Source organism: Augochlora pura, chromosome 2 (assembly GCF_028453695.1).
Source record: "Augochlora pura isolate Apur16 chromosome 2, APUR_v2.2.1, whole genome shotgun sequence".
Lineage (NCBI taxonomy): Eukaryota > Metazoa > Arthropoda > Insecta > Hymenoptera > Halictidae > Augochlora > Augochlora pura.
Genome location: NC_135773.1, coordinates 19,339,522 through 19,358,427, shown reverse-complemented (window position 1 = coordinate 19,358,427; position 18,906 = coordinate 19,339,522). Strand labels below are relative to the sequence as shown.

The 18,906-nt window shown below is 30.7% G+C and overlaps 4 protein-coding genes across 11 annotated transcripts; 2 read left to right on the top strand and 2 right to left on the bottom strand.

Moving 5' to 3' along the window:
- Positions 1–13: 13 nt before the first annotated feature.
- LOC144473525 (lymphotoxin beta receptor inhibitor) lies at positions 14–4,072 on the bottom strand. Of its 5 annotated transcripts, XM_078187460.1 has the most exons (7): positions 2,067–2,589; positions 1,768–1,933; positions 1,508–1,629; positions 1,336–1,371; positions 1,029–1,186; positions 798–946; positions 14–713 (listed from the first exon to the last, which is right to left on the bottom strand). In XM_078187460.1, the coding sequence occupies exons 3-7, from the start codon at positions 1,613–1,615 to the stop codon at positions 538–540; spliced, it is 627 nt and encodes a 208-aa protein (XP_078043586.1). In that variant the 5' UTR covers positions 1,616–1,629; positions 1,768–1,933; positions 2,067–2,589; the 3' UTR covers positions 14–537. The 5 variants fall into 5 exon arrangements, 1 of the variants encoding a protein (XP_078043586.1); XR_013494602.1 differs by lacking the exons at positions 14–713; positions 798–946; positions 1,029–1,186; positions 1,336–1,371; positions 1,508–1,629 and adding exons at positions 2,888–3,569; positions 3,841–4,072 and having other exon boundaries at positions 1,769–1,949; positions 2,067–2,813; XR_013494604.1 differs by lacking the exons at positions 14–713; positions 798–946; positions 1,029–1,186; positions 1,336–1,371; positions 1,508–1,629 and adding exons at positions 2,888–3,569; positions 3,783–3,922 and having other exon boundaries at positions 1,769–1,949; positions 2,067–2,813.
- A 58-nt stretch (positions 4,073–4,130) lies between these two features.
- On the top strand, positions 4,131–6,057 carry LOC144473508 (uncharacterized). Of its 3 annotated transcripts, none has more exons than XM_078187430.1 (3): positions 4,131–4,340; positions 4,551–4,579; positions 4,770–6,057. In XM_078187430.1, exons 2-3 carry the CDS (start codon positions 4,561–4,563, stop codon positions 5,489–5,491), a joined length of 741 nt encoding a protein of 246 aa, XP_078043556.1. In that variant the 5' UTR covers positions 4,131–4,340; positions 4,551–4,560; the 3' UTR covers positions 5,492–6,057. The 3 variants fall into 3 exon arrangements, with proteins under 3 accessions (XP_078043556.1, XP_078043563.1, XP_078043572.1); XM_078187437.1 differs by having other exon boundaries at positions 4,131–4,475; XM_078187446.1 differs by having other exon boundaries at positions 4,131–4,579; positions 4,770–5,222; positions 5,300–5,437.
- A 622-nt stretch (positions 6,058–6,679) lies between these two features.
- On the bottom strand, positions 6,680–8,602 carry LOC144473538 (leptin receptor gene-related protein). 2 transcript variants are annotated; one of them, XM_078187490.1, is made up of 5 exons: positions 7,990–8,602; positions 7,833–7,907; positions 7,548–7,746; positions 7,258–7,408; positions 6,680–7,183 (listed from the first exon to the last, which is right to left on the bottom strand). In XM_078187490.1, exons 2-4 carry the CDS (start codon positions 7,871–7,873, stop codon positions 7,298–7,300), a joined length of 351 nt encoding a protein of 116 aa, XP_078043616.1. In that variant the 5' UTR covers positions 7,874–7,907; positions 7,990–8,602; the 3' UTR covers positions 6,680–7,183; positions 7,258–7,297. The 2 variants fall into 2 exon arrangements, with proteins under 2 accessions (XP_078043616.1, XP_078043625.1); XM_078187499.1 differs by lacking the exon at positions 6,680–7,183 and having other exon boundaries at positions 7,297–7,408; positions 7,538–7,746.
- Positions 8,603–9,205: 603 nt separating this feature from the next.
- Ter94 (transitional endoplasmic reticulum ATPase TER94) lies at positions 9,206–17,286 on the top strand. Its single transcript, XM_078192755.1, has 13 exons — positions 9,206–9,336; positions 10,724–11,083; positions 11,325–11,517; positions 11,602–11,836; positions 11,904–12,037; positions 12,109–12,357; positions 12,429–12,593; positions 12,680–12,802; positions 12,895–13,107; positions 13,173–13,481; positions 14,787–14,960; positions 15,678–15,832; positions 15,930–17,286. The coding sequence occupies exons 1-13, from the start codon at positions 9,320–9,322 to the stop codon at positions 16,018–16,020; spliced, it is 2,418 nt and encodes an 805-aa protein (XP_078048881.1). The 5' UTR covers positions 9,206–9,319; the 3' UTR covers positions 16,021–17,286.
- Positions 17,287–18,906: the final 1,620 nt, after the last annotated feature.

Genomic DNA, 18,906 nt, shown 5'->3' with positions numbered 1-18,906 from the left:
TTTTAAAAATATATAAGTTTATGAACAAATGAAATATAATTTTATTAATTATTACAAGTTTCGTATCACAAAAGTAGATTATTATTAAAAAACTTATGCATCATGTAAAAATCAATTATCTTTAATGTTTAACAGATGAATATTAACGTGCCAGATATTAATTACAAGTGTTGGCTTAATTAACTATCTTTACAATTATTTTTCTTATAAATATTATAGTATTACTTTTCCTGACATAAATAATATATGTCGGAGAAGATAGCAATTGAAATGATGGAAAATAAATTTAATGCTCTAGTGTAAAAGAGAAAATGTATGTAATTATAAAAGTAATGATTAATTTATACTTATTTTTATTTTAAAAAAGAAATGAACAAAATGAAAATAATTGCAATTCTCTAACAAGTAATAGTTCATACCATTACTTGTCCATAACAGGTGGAAAGTATGACATGTTTACAAATGTAACAGTACGTTTGTTCAAGACGAAGTAAAAATATGTTTTAATTCCTTTTAATGTCACATCATTGTCTGCAATTACTGTCGGCCTGTAGCTGCTGCATTTTGCTGTGCTTGTATAAATTCAGGATAATCAATATACCCATCATTGTTGTTGTCATCTGTAGAAAGTATTGGGTCTATCAATGTTACCAATTCTTCGTCTTTGAACAGTCTTTCTTGAGGGTTAGTTCCTCCTGCTTCCTTACCTTGTTCTAAATATAAAATAAGAATGCACACATATAATTACTGCAGTACTAATTTGTATTTTAATAAATTATGAGTAAGTAAATACATACCATGCCAATGAATCAAAGACTTAATAAGTTCACAACCATCTAACTTATTGTTATTATCAGCATCGTGCATATTAAAGTAATGGAACTGTAATTCTTGGTCTGTCATTTTACTAGTATCTATTGGGACTTCCATATGCTCCTGGATATGGCTGTGTAAAAGAACAAAATTTTGATACAACTAAAAGCTATAAATATTTAATACCATAATATATTAAAGCTATATCAACATACGCTTTTTCATGAGCTATATTGGCAGCATTAAGTATTTGCTGTGGATGATCATGATGTCCTTGTTGAATGGGTACTTGATGAGTTGGCATATGTTGTTGCACAGGTACTTGTTGAACAGGAACCTGATGCATAGGCATCTGTGCCTGAGGTTGCTGGTACTATAGAAATTCAATGGCATAAATGTAATATAAATTTTATAATTATAAGATTAAAATATATAATGTGGTATATTATATGTAACATACATTTGTTGATAAATAATTGTTAAGGAATTATAATAATCTTTTGAACTGCTGTATGAAATTACCTGTTGTTGTGGTATTTGATGTACTGGCTGGACAGGCTAAAATATAATCAAAATGTATATTCATATATCAATTAAATTAAGGAATAATAATATATAAAAAAATAGAATACATTCGAATGATGCTTTCATAAACAGTAACCATATGTTTAGTGATTCAAAAAGTACAACTCACTTGTTGATAATGTTGAGGTGATACACCTGGTGGAATCCTTTGGACCTGAGCGTGTACATAATTACAGCCGAAGGATCCAATTATAAATAGCCACAAAGTCCAATTCATTTTGCAAAATTATTCTATGAACAATGAATACACACACGCAGTTATACATCAAAACGTAGTGGACGAAAAAACAATCTATATGTTTTTATACTTGTTATTACTGTATTGGAATTTAGATTAAGAAAATAATGAAGTGCAAACTTTTGTTGTACCTTGTTTACAATTGAGGAAGTATGTACACAAAAATTGACATAGAAGCGGATGCTTGATCATTGGCAAGACTGTATACCGGATCAGAAATTTTAGGTTATGTTACAGAAGTCATGTATACTGACGTGGACAGATTATACAGGTGTTACTTTTTAGCGATGTTTTCACCTACGTAAACAAAATACTAGAGGCGAAACTCTAGTTAAAGTTTTTGATGTACATGTCGCTAAGTAAAATAACCTTGACACGCTATCTATATAATATAGACAGTGTTGCCGCTTTTATACGATAAATGGCTCACCATTCCAGTAATGGATGCTATCCCAGCATACCTCCGGACCATCACTCGATTCGTTAGCGAGGGTCAATATAGAAAGTTTCTTTGCTCTGATTGGTTGGTGATTTTTTGGCCAGATACTACTACCCTCGCGATCAAAGAAAAAGAGGAGAAACAGCGAATGATGCAAGAGAGCATGAAATCAGCAAAACTACATGTGAAACATGTCTCACTCTACCGTGCTTGCGATCTTACTAATTTCACGCATCTGTTCGGTTGACGCGTCATCAAAGGCATGCGGCACGAAATTCAATTTTTAAAGAAGCTTCTTTAATCTGTTGCCTCATAGGATTCTCGAAAACGTATTTGCGAAGTCTATTTTTACATGTATTTACTATTTAAAAAATCCATTTTACACCAAACTACTTCACAGCCATTAGCTCTATGTAAATATTTGCATTCTATATTATAATTATAGTATACTTTAATAATATTATTATAATATAGAAGGTATTGAACATTATGAACATATAAACTATATAAATTATATCTTAATGTAACAAGGAATGCGTAGTCTTTCCTGGATATACTTTCTTAATATTCCTTTTACCATAAGTTTTTCCAACATATGCCAATATTTCCGGTTCTTGTTTCGGCCATATTTTATTTTCTATTGTTGATAGGAAGAATAAAAGTAGATCTGAATCTTTCTCTGACAGGTCAGAAGGTGTTTTTCCAAGACATAAATGATAAAGGAAGTCATATATTGCTCTAAAGAAGAAGAAGTAATATTATTACAGTTGAACGACAAAAAATATTATTATACAATGTAATGAAATAGATACCTAAAATCATAACCATCTGCTTCCATCGGTGACGGATGATCTTCAAATAAGAGTATAAATAATAATGCTTCTGGTATTAGACTATCTCCAGGTTCATATATACCAGAATCCAACCATGTGCCTAATGATTCAATGTTAGGTGAATTTGCTAAATCTGAATATTCATGTATTTTTAACACAATATTTTCAGAAGATATGTGTGGCAACATTTCTGATATCGCAGCAATATTTCCAACCCCATGCTTTCTAAGAGCTTCTAATAGTGTTTGTTTATCCTTATTACTCCAGTCATGTTTCTGTTTTTCTTTATATTCTCTTCTACTTTGATTAGTTGCTTGTCTTTTATTTTTTTGTAAATTTTTTCCTTTTTTAACATCCATTTTTGCATAGAGTGATTACACAATTACACAATATTGCAGAAGTGATTGACTTCAATAATTTATGTGTGCTTTAGATTCATAAATATTGGATGCGGAGAGTTGAGAAAAAACCTTTTTATTTACCTTGTCTGATGCTGCATGTATATACGAGTTTGTAAATTTTAGTATCCACAACTTTGGGATTGAAAAACCATGAATCTGCTCAGCTTTCTTTCTCTCTCTGGCTCTTTCTCCGTTTACCGCTCACACATCTGAGCTCAGCTATTATGGTTAAACCTTCCTAAGCCCAGGAAGATAAAATTCTATAGGAAACCGAAAGAAGTTTTTTGAAATTTCTGTGGAACACTTCGTTTGGAATACGTTTTTATTCGTACGTTCGAATAGCGAATAAAGATAAAATATATTTTATTTTAATCGTTGTTTAAATAGTTTTTTACGAGTTTGTCGAATACGTATAACCTACAAATGACATGAATATTATGAAAATTTATGAAAAACTAACGATGAGCAATTACAATGTATGTACAGTGATGCAATTTTTAGTTCACAATATTGCACCCTTTTGTCCCCCACCATTTTAATGCGCATCCAGCTTCACGCAGTTGGTTTAGGAAGAGAACGGGAAATGATTGAGAGAGATAGAACGAAAGCAGCGGGCTGTATGGTAAGTGTCAACACGGACGAGAAGTCTAGGCTATCTCACTCATCCGTGCTTGCGGTCTCGTTCTTTTCGCGCATCCAGTGTGCGAAATCCAATACAACTACCATACCACTACCATTACTAATTACTACTACTCCTACTACAATTACCACTACACCGTCACAGCTATAATTAAAACACGATTTGAAAACGCAAGCATGATAAAGAGAGACAAGCTACATTTGTCGTCTGTGTGACTGATTTCACTTGTGGTGTGCTGATGTCGTACTTTCTTGCTCACTCTCCACTTTCTCTATCTAAACTGATGAGGGCAGCGCTACCTATCTGTAGAGCGTCAACCAATCAGAGAAAGGCAATTTCTGTACTATACCTTAAATTTCTAAGCCCTTTGCCCCTGGCATGGCGCACTATGGTGAGGCACTACTGTATATACAATTTCCCAATTTCGTACTGTGAACAACTAAACAATATTGCCATAATACGACAGATTGCAATTTGCAACAGTTTAAATTCTGCTTACTTTTCTGCTATCGAAAAATCACAGTTTGTTAGTGATTATCGTTCAGTAATATTTGTTAGCAGTTCATAGCATTTTTTTTATAACAATATTTGCGTTTTACAGTTCATTTGTGATGGATTCAAATATAAGTTGTAAGTATAAATATATCAAAGCTTAATTTGTTTTACTTTCTCCATATAAATGTACAAAATCTGGAAGTTTATACACTTTAATGCTACCCTTCTCCTTACAAATATTTATCAACTTCTTGTATTATTATTACATTATTTCATACTATCTTATATCATGTTATAATAGTGCATTAATATTGCTAATTGGCAGGTAAATGCCAGCTGAAGAGAAAGGATGTTTTCTATTTTCTCCACGAGAAAAAAAACGTTTCCACATCAACCAATATTAAAATCCGGGATTCAATTTATCAATATATTGTTAAAGAGTGTAACTTAAATAATTTAGATGAAAACTCAGAGGATGAATTAAAGCAAAAAATTAGGAGATTTTGCACCGTATTGGTGGTAAAATGGAAAACTAACCATCGCACCCTTGATCAGTTTCTTTTAAAATGTTCCGATTGGCTTGAAAAACCGTTTTTAGAAATCCAAGAAACTACTAAAAGTGGACGGCCGAGAAAAGAATTTTTTGATGCAAGTGAAAGAACAAAACGTAGGGTAGTCGAACATTTATTGTTGAAGCATAGTCCACAAGAATTAGAATATGCAGTAATAGCTGCACACAGAAGATCAGGGAAACGAACACTAGCTCGAGCAATTGAAGGTATCTTAACTAAAAGTCCTGAATCTCTCAAGAAATTATTTGAGCCAGAAAAAACCTTTACACCTTATACACCACAGGAAGCGTTAGCTATGATAGCTTCACTTCGACTGACAAAACGGCAGTATTGTTCTCTGCGACAGGGAGCAATGGAAAAAGGTTTTGCATTGTATCCTTCTTATACAAAACTTTTGGGTGAGAAGAAAACAGTACCCTGTGAACTCATTGATAATTGTAACTTGATACCAAAGGTAGAAATCCGAGCTTTATAAGATTACATGATACAAAAAATTATACTTGTAAAAGGAAACAAGATGTTAAACATATCAGATTCTGTTTTGCACACCAATCTTTATTCTTTTTGGATTATAAATAAGAATTGGGTGGTAGTTCTGGTAATCTTTTCTAATGGTCTATGGCATCACGATATCCGTCCTTCTTACCCTAACAACTCCATTAATTTGTTAGTTTCCCATAAATCTAATATATTGTAAACGTTGTAAATAGAATAAGTTATACATTTTTAAGTATTAAATAGTGGTAATATTTATTTCAAATGTATAAAATGAACATGCAAGAGTCCTTGATGCCTCTTTTCTGATAGTAATTACTAATGAATGATTTAAAATATAAAAAACGCTATGAAACGCTCATATGATAGCAATTCTTTAATTTCGGTATTTCATCTACGTGATCTACGGTACTTTTAACATTTTTAAGATGAAAGATTTTATATGATTCAGTATTAGTTGATTGATAAATTCACAGGTCATAACAAAAACAGCAAGCACGATTACATGGAAACTAGTATTACAATAAAATCAATTGATGCAAATTATTATTTCGTTTAATTTGCGACCTCTCTTACTTCAAGACTTAGTTCGAAATATCAACGACGTTCTCAAACTGTTGAAGGTAAGAACCACATGTAACTCCGACGGATAGCTGGACTGTAACAGTTTTCGAGAACTCCGAAAGAAAGATCATCCTGTACATGAAAACGAATAAACAGAACATTAGAACTCGCTTGACTATTTAATATCATTGCAACTTTTCAATTACTATCTCTGAATCCTACGATTATTATCTATGACCTATGGTAATATTATATGTATAGGTCAGAGTTAAATTATTTAGTGATAGGTTTTCAGAGATTTTCGGCTTAAACTATATGAAATGCTCGAACTTTCCATAGTTTTCGGGCTGAGGTCTCTGGTCTTCAAGAGACTGGTTATCTAGAAGAATTAAGTTAGAATATAAATATAAAAATATTTTTTGTCTTCCGGTTTGTAAAATTTATTTGTTCATCGAATTGATTTCTAATAACAATAATTTTTTGTGTATATAATATCTTTTTAAAGATTAATTTTGTTTAAAATTTATAATCAATCCATTCTTATTTTTATTTTTAGTGCACACGCGATTGAACTGCATAAATAAGGAAAGATTTATCATAATAATTTACATTGAATATGATTTATTAAAATATAAATTTTCTCTTGAAGAGAAAAATCTAGATAAATAGAGAAAATTCTTGATATTTGGATGACCATTCACATTACTTTAATGTCTGTCAAGACCTATTAACATACATTCAATTATAATATCAGAATCATTACTTTGTAAATGTTTAAAATAATTTATCATAATTTTATTATCGTTATTATCACTTTTACTTTTAACACCTTACATTTAATAAAGCATAATATGTAAAATTGTATTTCTTTTATATACTATATTTGTGCATCTAATTGTATTTCAGGAGTTTATAAGAAACTCTATGCAATTAAAAATTGTAACTTTAATCACCATATAGTAGCATATTGACTATAATATAAACAGCTTATACTAATGTTTATCTCATATAAATGATATACTATAAATTTTGGGATGTCTTAAAATTAATACATTACTGTTAGTTGTTACAGAATGATTTATATCCTTTCTTTCGCCTTGTAAAAAATCTGAAAGTGTTTAAATAACATATACATAACTGAAAAAAAAATTGAAATCAGTAAAAATATATTAAAAATATTACCGTGTAAAATTAATAAATAAGTACAATGAAGTACAACTTTTCACCACGTATTGTATTCATCGTCTGGTTCGAAGGTTACAAAGAATCCGACTAGAGTTAAATAGACAACAATATTACCTACTAAAATCAAGTAACAGGCACCTGGTTGAATCTGAAAATATATAATTTCACTAATTGTTATTAAATCTTACACATATAATTTCATTGAATTAAAATTTTTATAAAGTAACATAATATCAGAATATAATGATTGAATTAATAAAAAAAATGTACATATTACTTAAATATACCGTTGGGCTATTAGCTGGAGATCTTGACAATACAATAGGAAGAGCAAAGGATGATACAAGAATTCCCATAGTAATAAATACAGCCAATTCCAAACATGGATTAGTGCCATTTGTATTATATTGTGTACATCGGCGTGCAATTGTCGTTGGTACTAGTGCCAATACATAGAATAATACAACAAAAAATGGCCACCACACACTAGAGACAACACATCATGAAAATTAATTAAATGCAATATGTATATAATCATAAATAAATAGTTTTGTGGTAATAATATTACTTACTTATATATTGGTAATGCACAACCAAGTATGACAAGTGTCATACCAATAGATCCAGCGAATGCCAAAAGTACTAATCTATAAAAGACTTTTCTCTATAACTTACATACATGGAAATACAAATAGTATATAAATTAAAAAATAGTTTTGAAGTACTTACGCTGTTTATAAACGAAGATCATTAAAGGCATGAAAAAAAATAACTTATATATATATCATTTTAGAATTATAAATAATTATATTTCATTAAAACTTCAAATAAATTCATGTTTTAATTACGTAAACTTAATTTTATCATAAATTGTTTTAAAAATTAATTTGTTTAACTACATTGGCATTGAAGAATATGTCAAATTGTAGGATTTATAAGATACTGTCATCTTATCTACAAGCAAGTTGTTTTTCTAAATTTAAAAAGCTGTACATTGTCTTCGTAGAATAATTTTGCAAATAAACCATTTTTTTGCACAGAAATGGGTTATACAAGTATGTATTTATATAGCAATTATATTAAATAAATTAATAAATATGCATTATTTATATACAAAAATTTACATCAATAACAATAAGAACTGCAAGGTTATGTTTCAACTTATCAACTTAATTGTATTGGTATAATGAACATTATTGATAGTATTGTTTGCTTAAATGATGTCAAACTAAAATTTTTGTAATTTAAATGATCAAACTTATGACCTTTAATCCCAGCCATCATACACCAATTTGACAAGTACGGAATATCGAATTTACACTTTCAGAACGTTTGTGACGTAAGCCGCTTAAAGCTCTATACACATTAAAAGCTAAAGGTGCTTATAATGAATACAGCATTAACTTAATAACAAATTACATATAGTTATCATGTGACGTTTCAGACAGTTTCTGAAAGAACTTATATTTAAAAAATATGGAATTTTGATTTATTCATTGCAAAAAATGTTATGCACATATTTCATGTGTACACTTTTGCACACTTTTCTTACTCTTTAAGTTGGCGCGTATATTACTCCCATTTTACTGTACATCCAATCCGCAGTGGATTTTGTCTTAGCAGTGAATTGTTAGCCAATCAAAGCAGAAAAAATTTCTATATTTACTCTCTCTAACGGATCAAACTCTAGCATAGAGGTGTGCAAGAGTAGAGCTCATTACTGTACATAACTGACATATGCATGCAGTAATACATAACGTTACATATTATATATGAAATTAATAAATTTTGTACGTATTTAATGTAATCCTTTAACAAACGAAAACGTAATAATGCGAATAATAAAATTCTGAAGGCATAGTGAAAAAAGATCAACAATTTTATTGCAAACTCACCTTAAGTTTGCGATCCGGCTACGGAGAGTCCAATGCGAACCATGAAAGTTTAAATGAGGGATGTTCATTGGATCGACTGTAAGTGTCGCTGACTCGTACATGGTGAGATATTGAGTTGTGATCATTGCGTGTACACTTTCTTTTGCATTCAAGTCAAATAAATAATGAGTGAACAGAAGAGGTAAGTAATCGAAGAAAAAGAAATTTTCAATTCAATAATATCTATTATTTAAATGATATATATTATTTAGAAGTGTAAAAATGGGATATACAAATAAAATGCATCCATGCTGGCTTCCAATTTTACGATGTCATCATGTCGACGCAACGCGTCCTTTCATAGATTCTTCTGAAAAATATCTACTGTCATTGAAATTTTATGCTATAAAAGCTAGTTCGCCCTAATAGGCAGATGTTTATTGAATTTACTAAGTATAATGACATGAATCTTGCTTATCATTTTTGCAAGCCGACTGATCATGGCCGAACACTACGTTAAACATGACACAGAAATTTTAGAAGAGTCTTGACCATGTATTCTTTAAATTATAACAAATCTTCAACCTGATAACGAATTTGAACCAATATAAAATGTATGCAATGAAGACATTTATTTATTTTAAATATTAAAGTAAAAATTATCTAAACATGTTTTTATAGTACTAATGAAACAGGATTGCTGATTAAAACGTCCGATTATTCACGATAGATTAATTTTAGGAATGGCTAACTGTAAGAAATTATTTTGCAGCTTATAAGTTCAACTAACTTATAATATTGTACGAAATTATATATTTTATTGATAAAAATTAATTTTTTATATTGTACTTGGATAAATATTGAGTTTATTATAGTTCAATTTGATAATTTAAAAGTAATCTCAATCTAATAATAATATACAAAAATAATTATATCAATTACTAGGAAATTAAGAAATCAGATACTTTATGCGATCAAAATTCATTCTTAAGTAACATTTTTGGACATATGTAATATTATACTATGGCATACTTTATTATTAACAAATATATTCATATATTTTTATATTTGTCTTTTTTAAAACTAGGTTGCAAAAATATACAACTAAAGTTAATAGACCTTAAAAATCCACTGATATTAAGTTATTTATTTCTTTTGTTTATATATAGTATAGCTGAAACTTAAGTATAGTATAGTGAAACTTAAGCAGGTAAAGTTTAATTCATATTTACATAAATTTAGCATCAATAGAATAAATAATAGCCGAAACAAAAATAAATATATGTATATATCTGTTTTTGTTTTAGCTATTATTTATTCTATTGATACTAAATTTATGTAAATATCTAACTTTATTATAACAATGTAAAATTTTATGTAGATCTCAATTAATGTATGGCTATATTATTTTTAATATTATATAGTATTTTTAACATTTTTTATATTATGATATTTATATGATATAGTCATTTTAGAGATATAGAGACATTTCATATAAGAAATGTTTTTTTGATCTCTACTTTCTAATTGAAATTTCTATATGGTCATTGTTACTTTGTTTGGAATGATTAAATATTTAATTGTTACAGCGGTGAGGATTTAGCAACTGCAATCCTTCGAAAGAAGGATAAGCCAAACAGGTTGCTGGTAGATGAAGCTATGGCAGATGATAATTCTGTTGTGGCTCTGTCTCAAGCAAAGATGGATGAGTTACAATTGTTTAGAGGAGATTCAGTGCTACTAAAAGGCAAACGACGTAAAGAAACAGTATGCATTGTTCTTTCTGATGATACTTGTCCAGATGAAAAGATTCGTATGAATCGTGTCATTAGAAACAACTTACGAGTTCGCTTAAGTGATGTTGTTTCTGTACATGCATGTCCAGAAGTTAAATATGGAAAACGCATTCATGTACTACCATTAGATGATACTGTGCAAGGTCTTACAGGGTAAATTAAAAGTTTTTAATATAATAGGAGTATAAGTTTTTATGTTACTGGAACATTTTGTAGGTTTATGTTGATTTATTGTTTGCTTTTTTATATTTTTTAAATTTGTAAGTTTATTTTTTAAAATATCTTTTTTTAAACTGTGATTATTATTATTTATTTAATCTTTTTTGTTGAATTGACTGATATTGAATTTACTTAGGTAGATTTAATTTAAACAATAATTTCTGTTTTATTGTAGGAATTTGTTTGAAATATATTTAAAGCCATACTTTTTGGAAGCATATCGTCCTATTCATAGAGGTGACAATTTCATTGTACGTGGTGGTATGCGAGCAGTAGAATTTAAAGTTGTAGAAACAGACCCTGGGCCATTCTGTATTGTTGCTCCAGACACAGTTATTCATTGTGAAGGTGATCCAATTAAAAGAGAAGTTAGTACAATACTATTCTTTAAGAACCAATAATTTTTATTCTTTTAAGACTTTTATAATTATTTGATGTCTTGTACTGTATAGGAAGAAGAGGAAGCATTAAATGCAGTAGGATATGATGATATTGGCGGTGTACGCAAACAGTTAGCACAAATTAAGGAAATGGTAGAGCTACCTTTGCGACATCCATCCTTATTCAAAGCTATTGGTGTGAAACCACCACGCGGTATTCTCTTATATGGACCACCTGGTACAGGGAAAACTCTTATTGCTCGTGCTGTGGCAAATGAAACAGGCGCATTCTTCTTCCTTATCAATGGTATGTTAATCTGGAAAATAATATTTTGATCTAAAAGTTTATTTATTATATTATGTTATATCAAAAGGTCCTGAAATAATGAGTAAACTAGCCGGTGAATCTGAAAGTAATTTAAGAAAAGCATTTGAAGAAGCTGAGAAAAATTCTCCAGCTATAATTTTTATTGATGAACTTGATGCTATTGCTCCAAAAAGAGAAAAGGTATGATGTTTGATCAAGTTTTATAAAATTTGTAATTGAACATTTACTTTTCATTATATATACTTTTTTAGACACATGGAGAGGTAGAAAGACGTATAGTATCACAATTGCTCACTTTAATGGATGGTATGAAACAAAGTTCTCATGTCATTGTAATGGCTGCTACTAATCGTCCAAATAGCATTGATGCGGCATTGCGTCGTTTTGGGCGTTTTGATAAAGAAATTGATATTGGAATTCCTGATGTTACTGGCCGCCTGGAAATTTTAAGAATTCATACCAAAAATATGAAACTTGCTGATGATGTCGAATTAGAGGAGGTTTAAAGAGTTTGTGGAACTATTGCATCATTCTTTTTAGAATTATTGAATAAATTAATATTTTCTTTTAGATTGCATCAGAAACTCATGGACATGTTGGTGCTGATTTAGCATCATTATGTTCTGAAGCAGCATTGCAACAAATTCGTGAAAAAATGGACCTCATTGATTTAGAAGATGATCATATAGATGCGGAAGTTTTATCTTCTCTTGCCGTTACCATGGATAATTTCAAGGTAAGCACTATCGGAATATTAGGGAGTATATATGTACTCTTTACAAATAAGTAACGTCTGTATAATCTGCTGTATTTTTAATTCAGTATGCAATGACCAAGAGCAGTCCAAGTGCTTTGCGAGAAACCATTGTAGAAGTTCCAACTGTTACTTGGGATGATATTGGTGGTTTACAGAATGTGAAATTGGAATTGCAGGAATTGGTACAGGTAAGGAATCTATTAAAAATCACTTGTTCACATTATGTTCACGTATTAAAATCAATAATGGATAATTAATAATTTAATTTTACATTATATAGTACCCAGTTGTACATCCTGAAAAGTTCCTGAAGTTTGGCATGCAACCGTCTCGAGGTGTGTTATTTTATGGTCCTCCAGGATGTGGTAAAACATTATTGGCTAAAGCCATAGCCAATGAATGTCAAGCAAATTTTATTTCTGTAAAGGGACCAGAATTGTTAACAATGTGGTTCGGTGAATCTGAAGCCAACGTCAGAGACGTTTTTGATAAAGTAAGTTATTTAGATATATATTATATACAAATCACAAGAATTTGATATCATATGAAATTTTTTAGGCGAGATCTGCAGCTCCTTGTGTATTATTCTTTGATGAACTTGATTCTATTGCAAAATCTCGAGGTGTTTCAATGGGAGATGCTGGGGGTGCAGCAGATCGTGTGATAAATCAAATCTTAACCGAGATGGATGGAATGGGAGCGAAAAAAAATGTATTCATCATAGGAGCTACTAATCGACCTGACATTATTGATCCTGCTATTTTACGACCTGGTAGATTAGACCAGTTGATTTATATACCATTGCCAGATGAAAGATCACGTGAAGCAATTTTTAGAGCCAATCTTCGAAAATCACCAGTAGCGAAGGTAAGGGATACGAATTAATGAATGATTATCAATTTCTTTTACTAAGCAAAAAGTTTATCGGGATCATAGTTTTCTAACCCGAGCACTTTCATTGGTGAACATTCATGAAATTTACATCAACAAATATGTCTATTCTAGTTTTCCTATTCACTACATCATGCACAAATATTTTGTAAGAAAATTAACGGTACACTGCAAAAGTCTAGAGTTTCAAAATAAGCTCAGATCTATTGTTCTACGACTTTCTTAATTATTAGTTTCTAGACTCTAATAATTATTAGTTAAAATATTGTGAGTTTCTCGAAAATTGAAAATTTAGTAGTCAAATACTTTTATGGGCGATTGTAGTAGTTTATATGTACCGTATAATAACAGTAAATAGTATTTTATCCAACACAAAACATGCCTGATAATATGTATACGTATATGCTTGATGAAGTATTTGTCTGATAGGCGCAGAATGAATACGTTCCATGTTTGCATAGATAATACAAATTTAAAAAAAGAAAACTATTTAGGGATAAATAATAATATTCGTCCGTTGAGTGTACGAAAATATTAATTAACCACTTGAGCTGGAAAGACGTGTCACGCACGTCGTAATGCTTTTGTCACAGAATTGCCAACGACGTGGTACGTACGTCGTCATACAATTGTTACAGAAACAAAAACGACGCGTATGACACGTCGGGTGGGATTGTTTGCCGAAGCACAGATTATCATTGCACTGCATAGCGTACAGTAAAATTAAATTAATTTAGAAAATATAAATCTTCTTCCGATTTCTCCGAGGCATCGAACACTGTGTGACGCCTCCCAACGAGTTACAATGGACCATTCTGGTACACGCGTCGGTGAATTTTTTGCCAGCGCAAGTGGCTAATATTAGAACTAACAGGAGACTTTTTAAACTTATTAACGATAGTTGAAAAGTTCTGCTATTGCCGTATAAGTAATTGTGACAAAAGGGAATTCAAATTTAATCATATTTTAATTTTAATTTTTTCCGATAAAATCATATAACACAGGAACCACGAAAAAAAAATATAAATTTGTTGTTTATCATGTTTAATATTTGCATTTACGTAAAACTGAGGATACACATTTCTTTCAATAATATACATGAAATATATTTAAATAATTTCCTAAATAAGTAATAAAAATAAATACTTTAAAATGCATTATCTTTTATTGTATTTTCTTAATTATTTATCATATATAAATATACATTTATATTTTTACAGCAATTTAATAATTTCTCACTACTTTCAAAGAATAGTTTTAACATTAATAATCACATTACAGGATGTAGAGCTAAGCTATATAGCTAAAGTAACACATGGTTTCTCGGGAGCTGACATTACGGAAATTTGTCAACGTGCGTGTAAACTCGCTATAAGACAAAGTATTGAAACGGAAATTCGAAGAGAAAAAGAACGTGCCAATAATCCATCTGCATCTACGGATGTAAATATATATGTAAGTATAACCGTTTATAATGAAACTATAATTTGAAATAACAGGAAAGTAGTAAAGCAAACATTGTTTTGGTGTTTAATAGCTTTATCTAATTGTTATTACTAAAATTTGTTCGATTTGGTTAATGTGTTATGAAAATACACATACACATTAAATATTCATTTTGATAGTTTTTATAAAAAATGAATTTACCAATATAAGGATTTTTGAAATCTTGTGAGTGTATCATATGCAGAAAAGAATGCAGTCGATAAATAAATAAGTAGCGCCGATATATAAATAAATAGCAGTCGATATTATTTTGAGTTCACCAAATATATCTTCATTGGTGCGTCATACGCGTGTAGCGTTTGTAGAGAACATGTTAAAAAAATTATCCAAACTCTTCACCAGCTACAAAGAAAAATATTTTAGGAACAGATATAACAATTCATGAATTTGCATTTTTATTTGATGTTCTAGTTGACATATTCAGAACAAAATCTTATTTAGTTAACGTATAATAATCACTAAAACTACAATCAACAAAAGTTATTTTTATTTAACAAAATCTTTAGACTATGAGCATGATAGCCAGCACGGAATAATATATTGTTGCTGACGATAACATCATTTTATCAAGATTTTTCATCGGATAGTTATATTTTACTACATAATGAATAACATAACTTGTATAAATGAGAAGAGATATTGAGATAATTTTATGTGTTACGTTAGATGGACGAAGATGATCCTGTGCCAGAAATAACCAGAGCACATTTTGAGGAAGCAATGAGGTTTGCTCGACGTTCAGTGTCCGACAATGATATTCGAAAATATGAAATGTTTGCACAAACGCTTCAGCAATCACGTGGATTCGGAACTAGTTTCAGGTACGATAAATATCTTTAGTTAAATAATAATTTCTACAAAAACCATGTATTCAATAGCACTGCTAATTAACATTCATTTGTTTAAATATTTTATCAGATTTCCGCAGAGCGGAGGAAGTGGTACCCAAGATACAACGCAAGGTGATCAAACCTTCCAAGATGATGGTGATGATGATCTTTATAGCTAAGTCTTCGTGTCTTTGTACCTCATTACAGCGAGCATACGACAAAAGGGCCTGTTTCTATATTATAGAATACATTTTGCGTTTATTAATAAACAATGTGCAGAAACAAATTTTAAGAAACTTAAAGCTGTGAGAACACAAATTTCTATTTGAAATTCATATTCTAAAAGATCTATGCATTTGTATGCAATTTTTATACATGTAATTGGGGCAGCTCTTAAATGAGGTAACATAATCAATATTTAGTTAAAAACCATTTTTGATAAACAATTTTCAAATTAAGCTACGTCTGATGCTGAATGATTTAAACATTACATATTAAATTTATTTAAATACATTTCAAATTAATATTTAAATACATTCCGTTGTTATTTATATGTTTGATATCTCGAATGTAATAAATGATACACACAGGATTTGGAAATTCAATAATAATTCTCTCAGTAAAAATATAGTTGTAATTTATTTGTATCTACGACTGATCTATAGTTGTAATACAAACTGCCCTGATATTTCATCTCATTTACATGCTGCATAGAACCATAAACTTTCAATCATTGTTATTTACTCATTTTTACATCCATATGAGCTAAATGTAATTTTAGCTCAGTTATTAACAGTGTCATAAATTTCAATGTAGAGAGATAGACCCTTTTGTTAAGTTGCCTCTGAATTCTATAATTACATTTTATTGTTCACAATCTAAGATTACAGTAACGTGGTAGTTTATGCAATGTCAGTAAAATTGTTGGAACTGGTGATGTGTATTGGTGAATTTGCAGTCTGCTTGTAGTAGTAAATTTACTTACAAATTACCAAAGAATCATTTGAAACCTATCATTTTAGAATAAAGTGTTAAAATCACATATTTTATCGCATTATTTAAAATCACATGATGATTGTTATTCATCATAACACAAAGACGGGTGCTCATCTGAGAGTTCCTTTCACAAGTTGTTTTCGTTAATACTCGATAGTTGCATATCCATTTGAGAGTAGTTTTGAGAGTTTTTACTGTCAGAGAGCTCTCACCAAGGATCACTGCCGGGAAGAACTCTCAGAATCGTATCTATTTGAGGACCGTTTTATAGTCATGTTTTATATTTGGCGCATTGGTTCCGAACTAAGAAACTCCAAGTGACATACACCAGTATATGCCGGTTTTTATGAAACTTTGTTTAAAAAAAGTTGTGTAAGAAATCATTTTTCCATTACCCTGGAAATGTGTAAATATCTGGAAAAATTATTCAACGAAACTATTTGTTTCTATTTTTTGTTATTTCTATGTATAACCCTTAATGTTTTAAGCTTTATCATACAGACATTCAATGTGGTAAGTATTTTATTTAGAGTTCATAAAAGTATTTAAAAATAGCGATCATTTGAAACAAATCTTGACAAATTGCAGTAACATCCCAGATTCATACGGACCCAGTATTTTTCTTCTGACGAAAGCCGAGTTTTTTCCGAATTCATGGCTATTTTGTTTCACTATTTTCAAAAAACAATGGCCAACCGGATCGCGTTTATAATTATAATAATTCAACCGTGATTACTACGTCTCGGAACTCGAAGGAAAATTGCGAATGCTACACTCCGGAGAGTTGCAGCTGTAGCATGGGCTCTGTTGTAAATACTCATATACACGAAGAAATTATAAGTAATTATATAAATAGTAGAAATAATTGTTAAACCCATTTTTCATGAACTATCGGAATGCGACACGGATTGATAGGGCGGCTCTAGAACCCTATAAAGGTAAGATAGAAAATCCCATAAGATGCAATGTCTGTATGGATCCTAAATCTGTGGCAAAACTTATGAATCGTGGGTAAGGACAGGAGTACGCGAGCATCTATAAAGCCATAGTAATCGACATTTATACCACATTCGTAATTCATTGTCGCTGAAATTCACTTCCAGCGATACTAAAATGGCGAACGCATAAAGAGTATTGATTTACATTGCTTGATAGTGGCTTTTGTGGCTCATGGCGAATGGCACGTGCCAAGTAAGATACATACTGAATCCAAGTTCACTTTCTATGCGGTGAACATTAACCCTTTCATTACGGGTGCCGCCTATAGACGGCGTACGCGCGACAACCCGTGGGTACGGATGCCGACTATAGGCGGCGAACGCGTGACGACCTATTTGTTGACTATATAAGCCGACGTATAATCAACTGTTGACTCTAATCGATGTGTATGGGACCACCTATGCCGACTCACGCTAGTAAAAAGAAATGTACTGTACCGATAGAGTATCTCTTGATTCTATTGACCCATATTGGATTAAATCCTAATAGAAATATAATCTACATACGAAAGAACTTCGCGGCGCGGTGACCCGTACAGGGGCGTCACTCCGGCGGCGCGGACTGCGGTAAGGAAAGGGTTAATTGCTACTCTATACCGCTTGTCAACCGGTTAGAGCGCAGTGTTTGCTAACGCTTCTTCGTAAAAATATAGCAGTTATCCATTGAGTTTTCTCATAGGTATTTATTACAATTTACCACATGTTCCAACCAAACTGTGAATCTATGCATTTACGATATCTATGTATTTTAAAGATATAAAATTCCCTTGTATCCTCTTCCATCTCACTATAAACCTTGGATATTATGTTGTATCTCAATTATATACACTTAAATTTCCTTGTATCCTCTTCTATCTCTCTTTTATCCTTGGATATTATGTTGTATCTCAATTATATACACTTAAATTCCCTTGCATCCTCTTCAATCTCTCTTATTTCCTTGAATATTATGTTGTATCTCACTTATATTCACTTAAATTCCCTTGTATCCTCTTCTATCTCTATTACATCCTTGGAGATAGATTGTAAATTTACCATCGTTCCGATTGTTCTTATAGTTCGAAATTCGAA

Bases quoted from the DNA above. Each gene is read 5' to 3' on its own strand.
- LOC144473525 (XM_078187460.1), bottom strand. From the start codon at position 1,615: ATGAATTGGACTTTGTGGCTATTTATAATTGGATCCTTCGGCTGTAAT. The intron at 1,372-1,507 runs GTGAGTTGTACT...ATTATATTTTAG, and splicing joins CACCTCAACATTATCAACAA to CCTGTCCAGCCAGTACATCA. The intron at 1,187-1,335 runs GTAATTTCATAC...GAATTTCTATAG, and splicing joins ATCAAATACCACAACAACAG to TACCAGCAACCTCAGGCACA.
- LOC144473538 (XM_078187490.1), bottom strand. From the start codon at position 7,873: ATGACACTTGTCATACTTGGTTGTGCATTACCAATATATAA. The intron at 7,747-7,832 runs GTAAGTAATATT...TGTTGTCTCTAG, and splicing joins TGTGCATTACCAATATATAA to TGTGTGGTGGCCATTTTTTG. The intron at 7,409-7,547 runs GTATATTTAAGT...ATATATTTTCAG, and splicing joins CTCCAGCTAATAGCCCAACG to ATTCAACCAGGTGCCTGTTA.
- Ter94 (XM_078192755.1), top strand. The intron at 11,084-11,324 runs GTAAATTAAAAG...GTTTTATTGTAG, and splicing joins ACTGTGCAAGGTCTTACAGG to GAATTTGTTTGAAATATATT. The intron at 12,803-12,894 runs GTAAGGAATCTA...TACATTATATAG, and splicing joins AATTGCAGGAATTGGTACAG to TACCCAGTTGTACATCCTGA.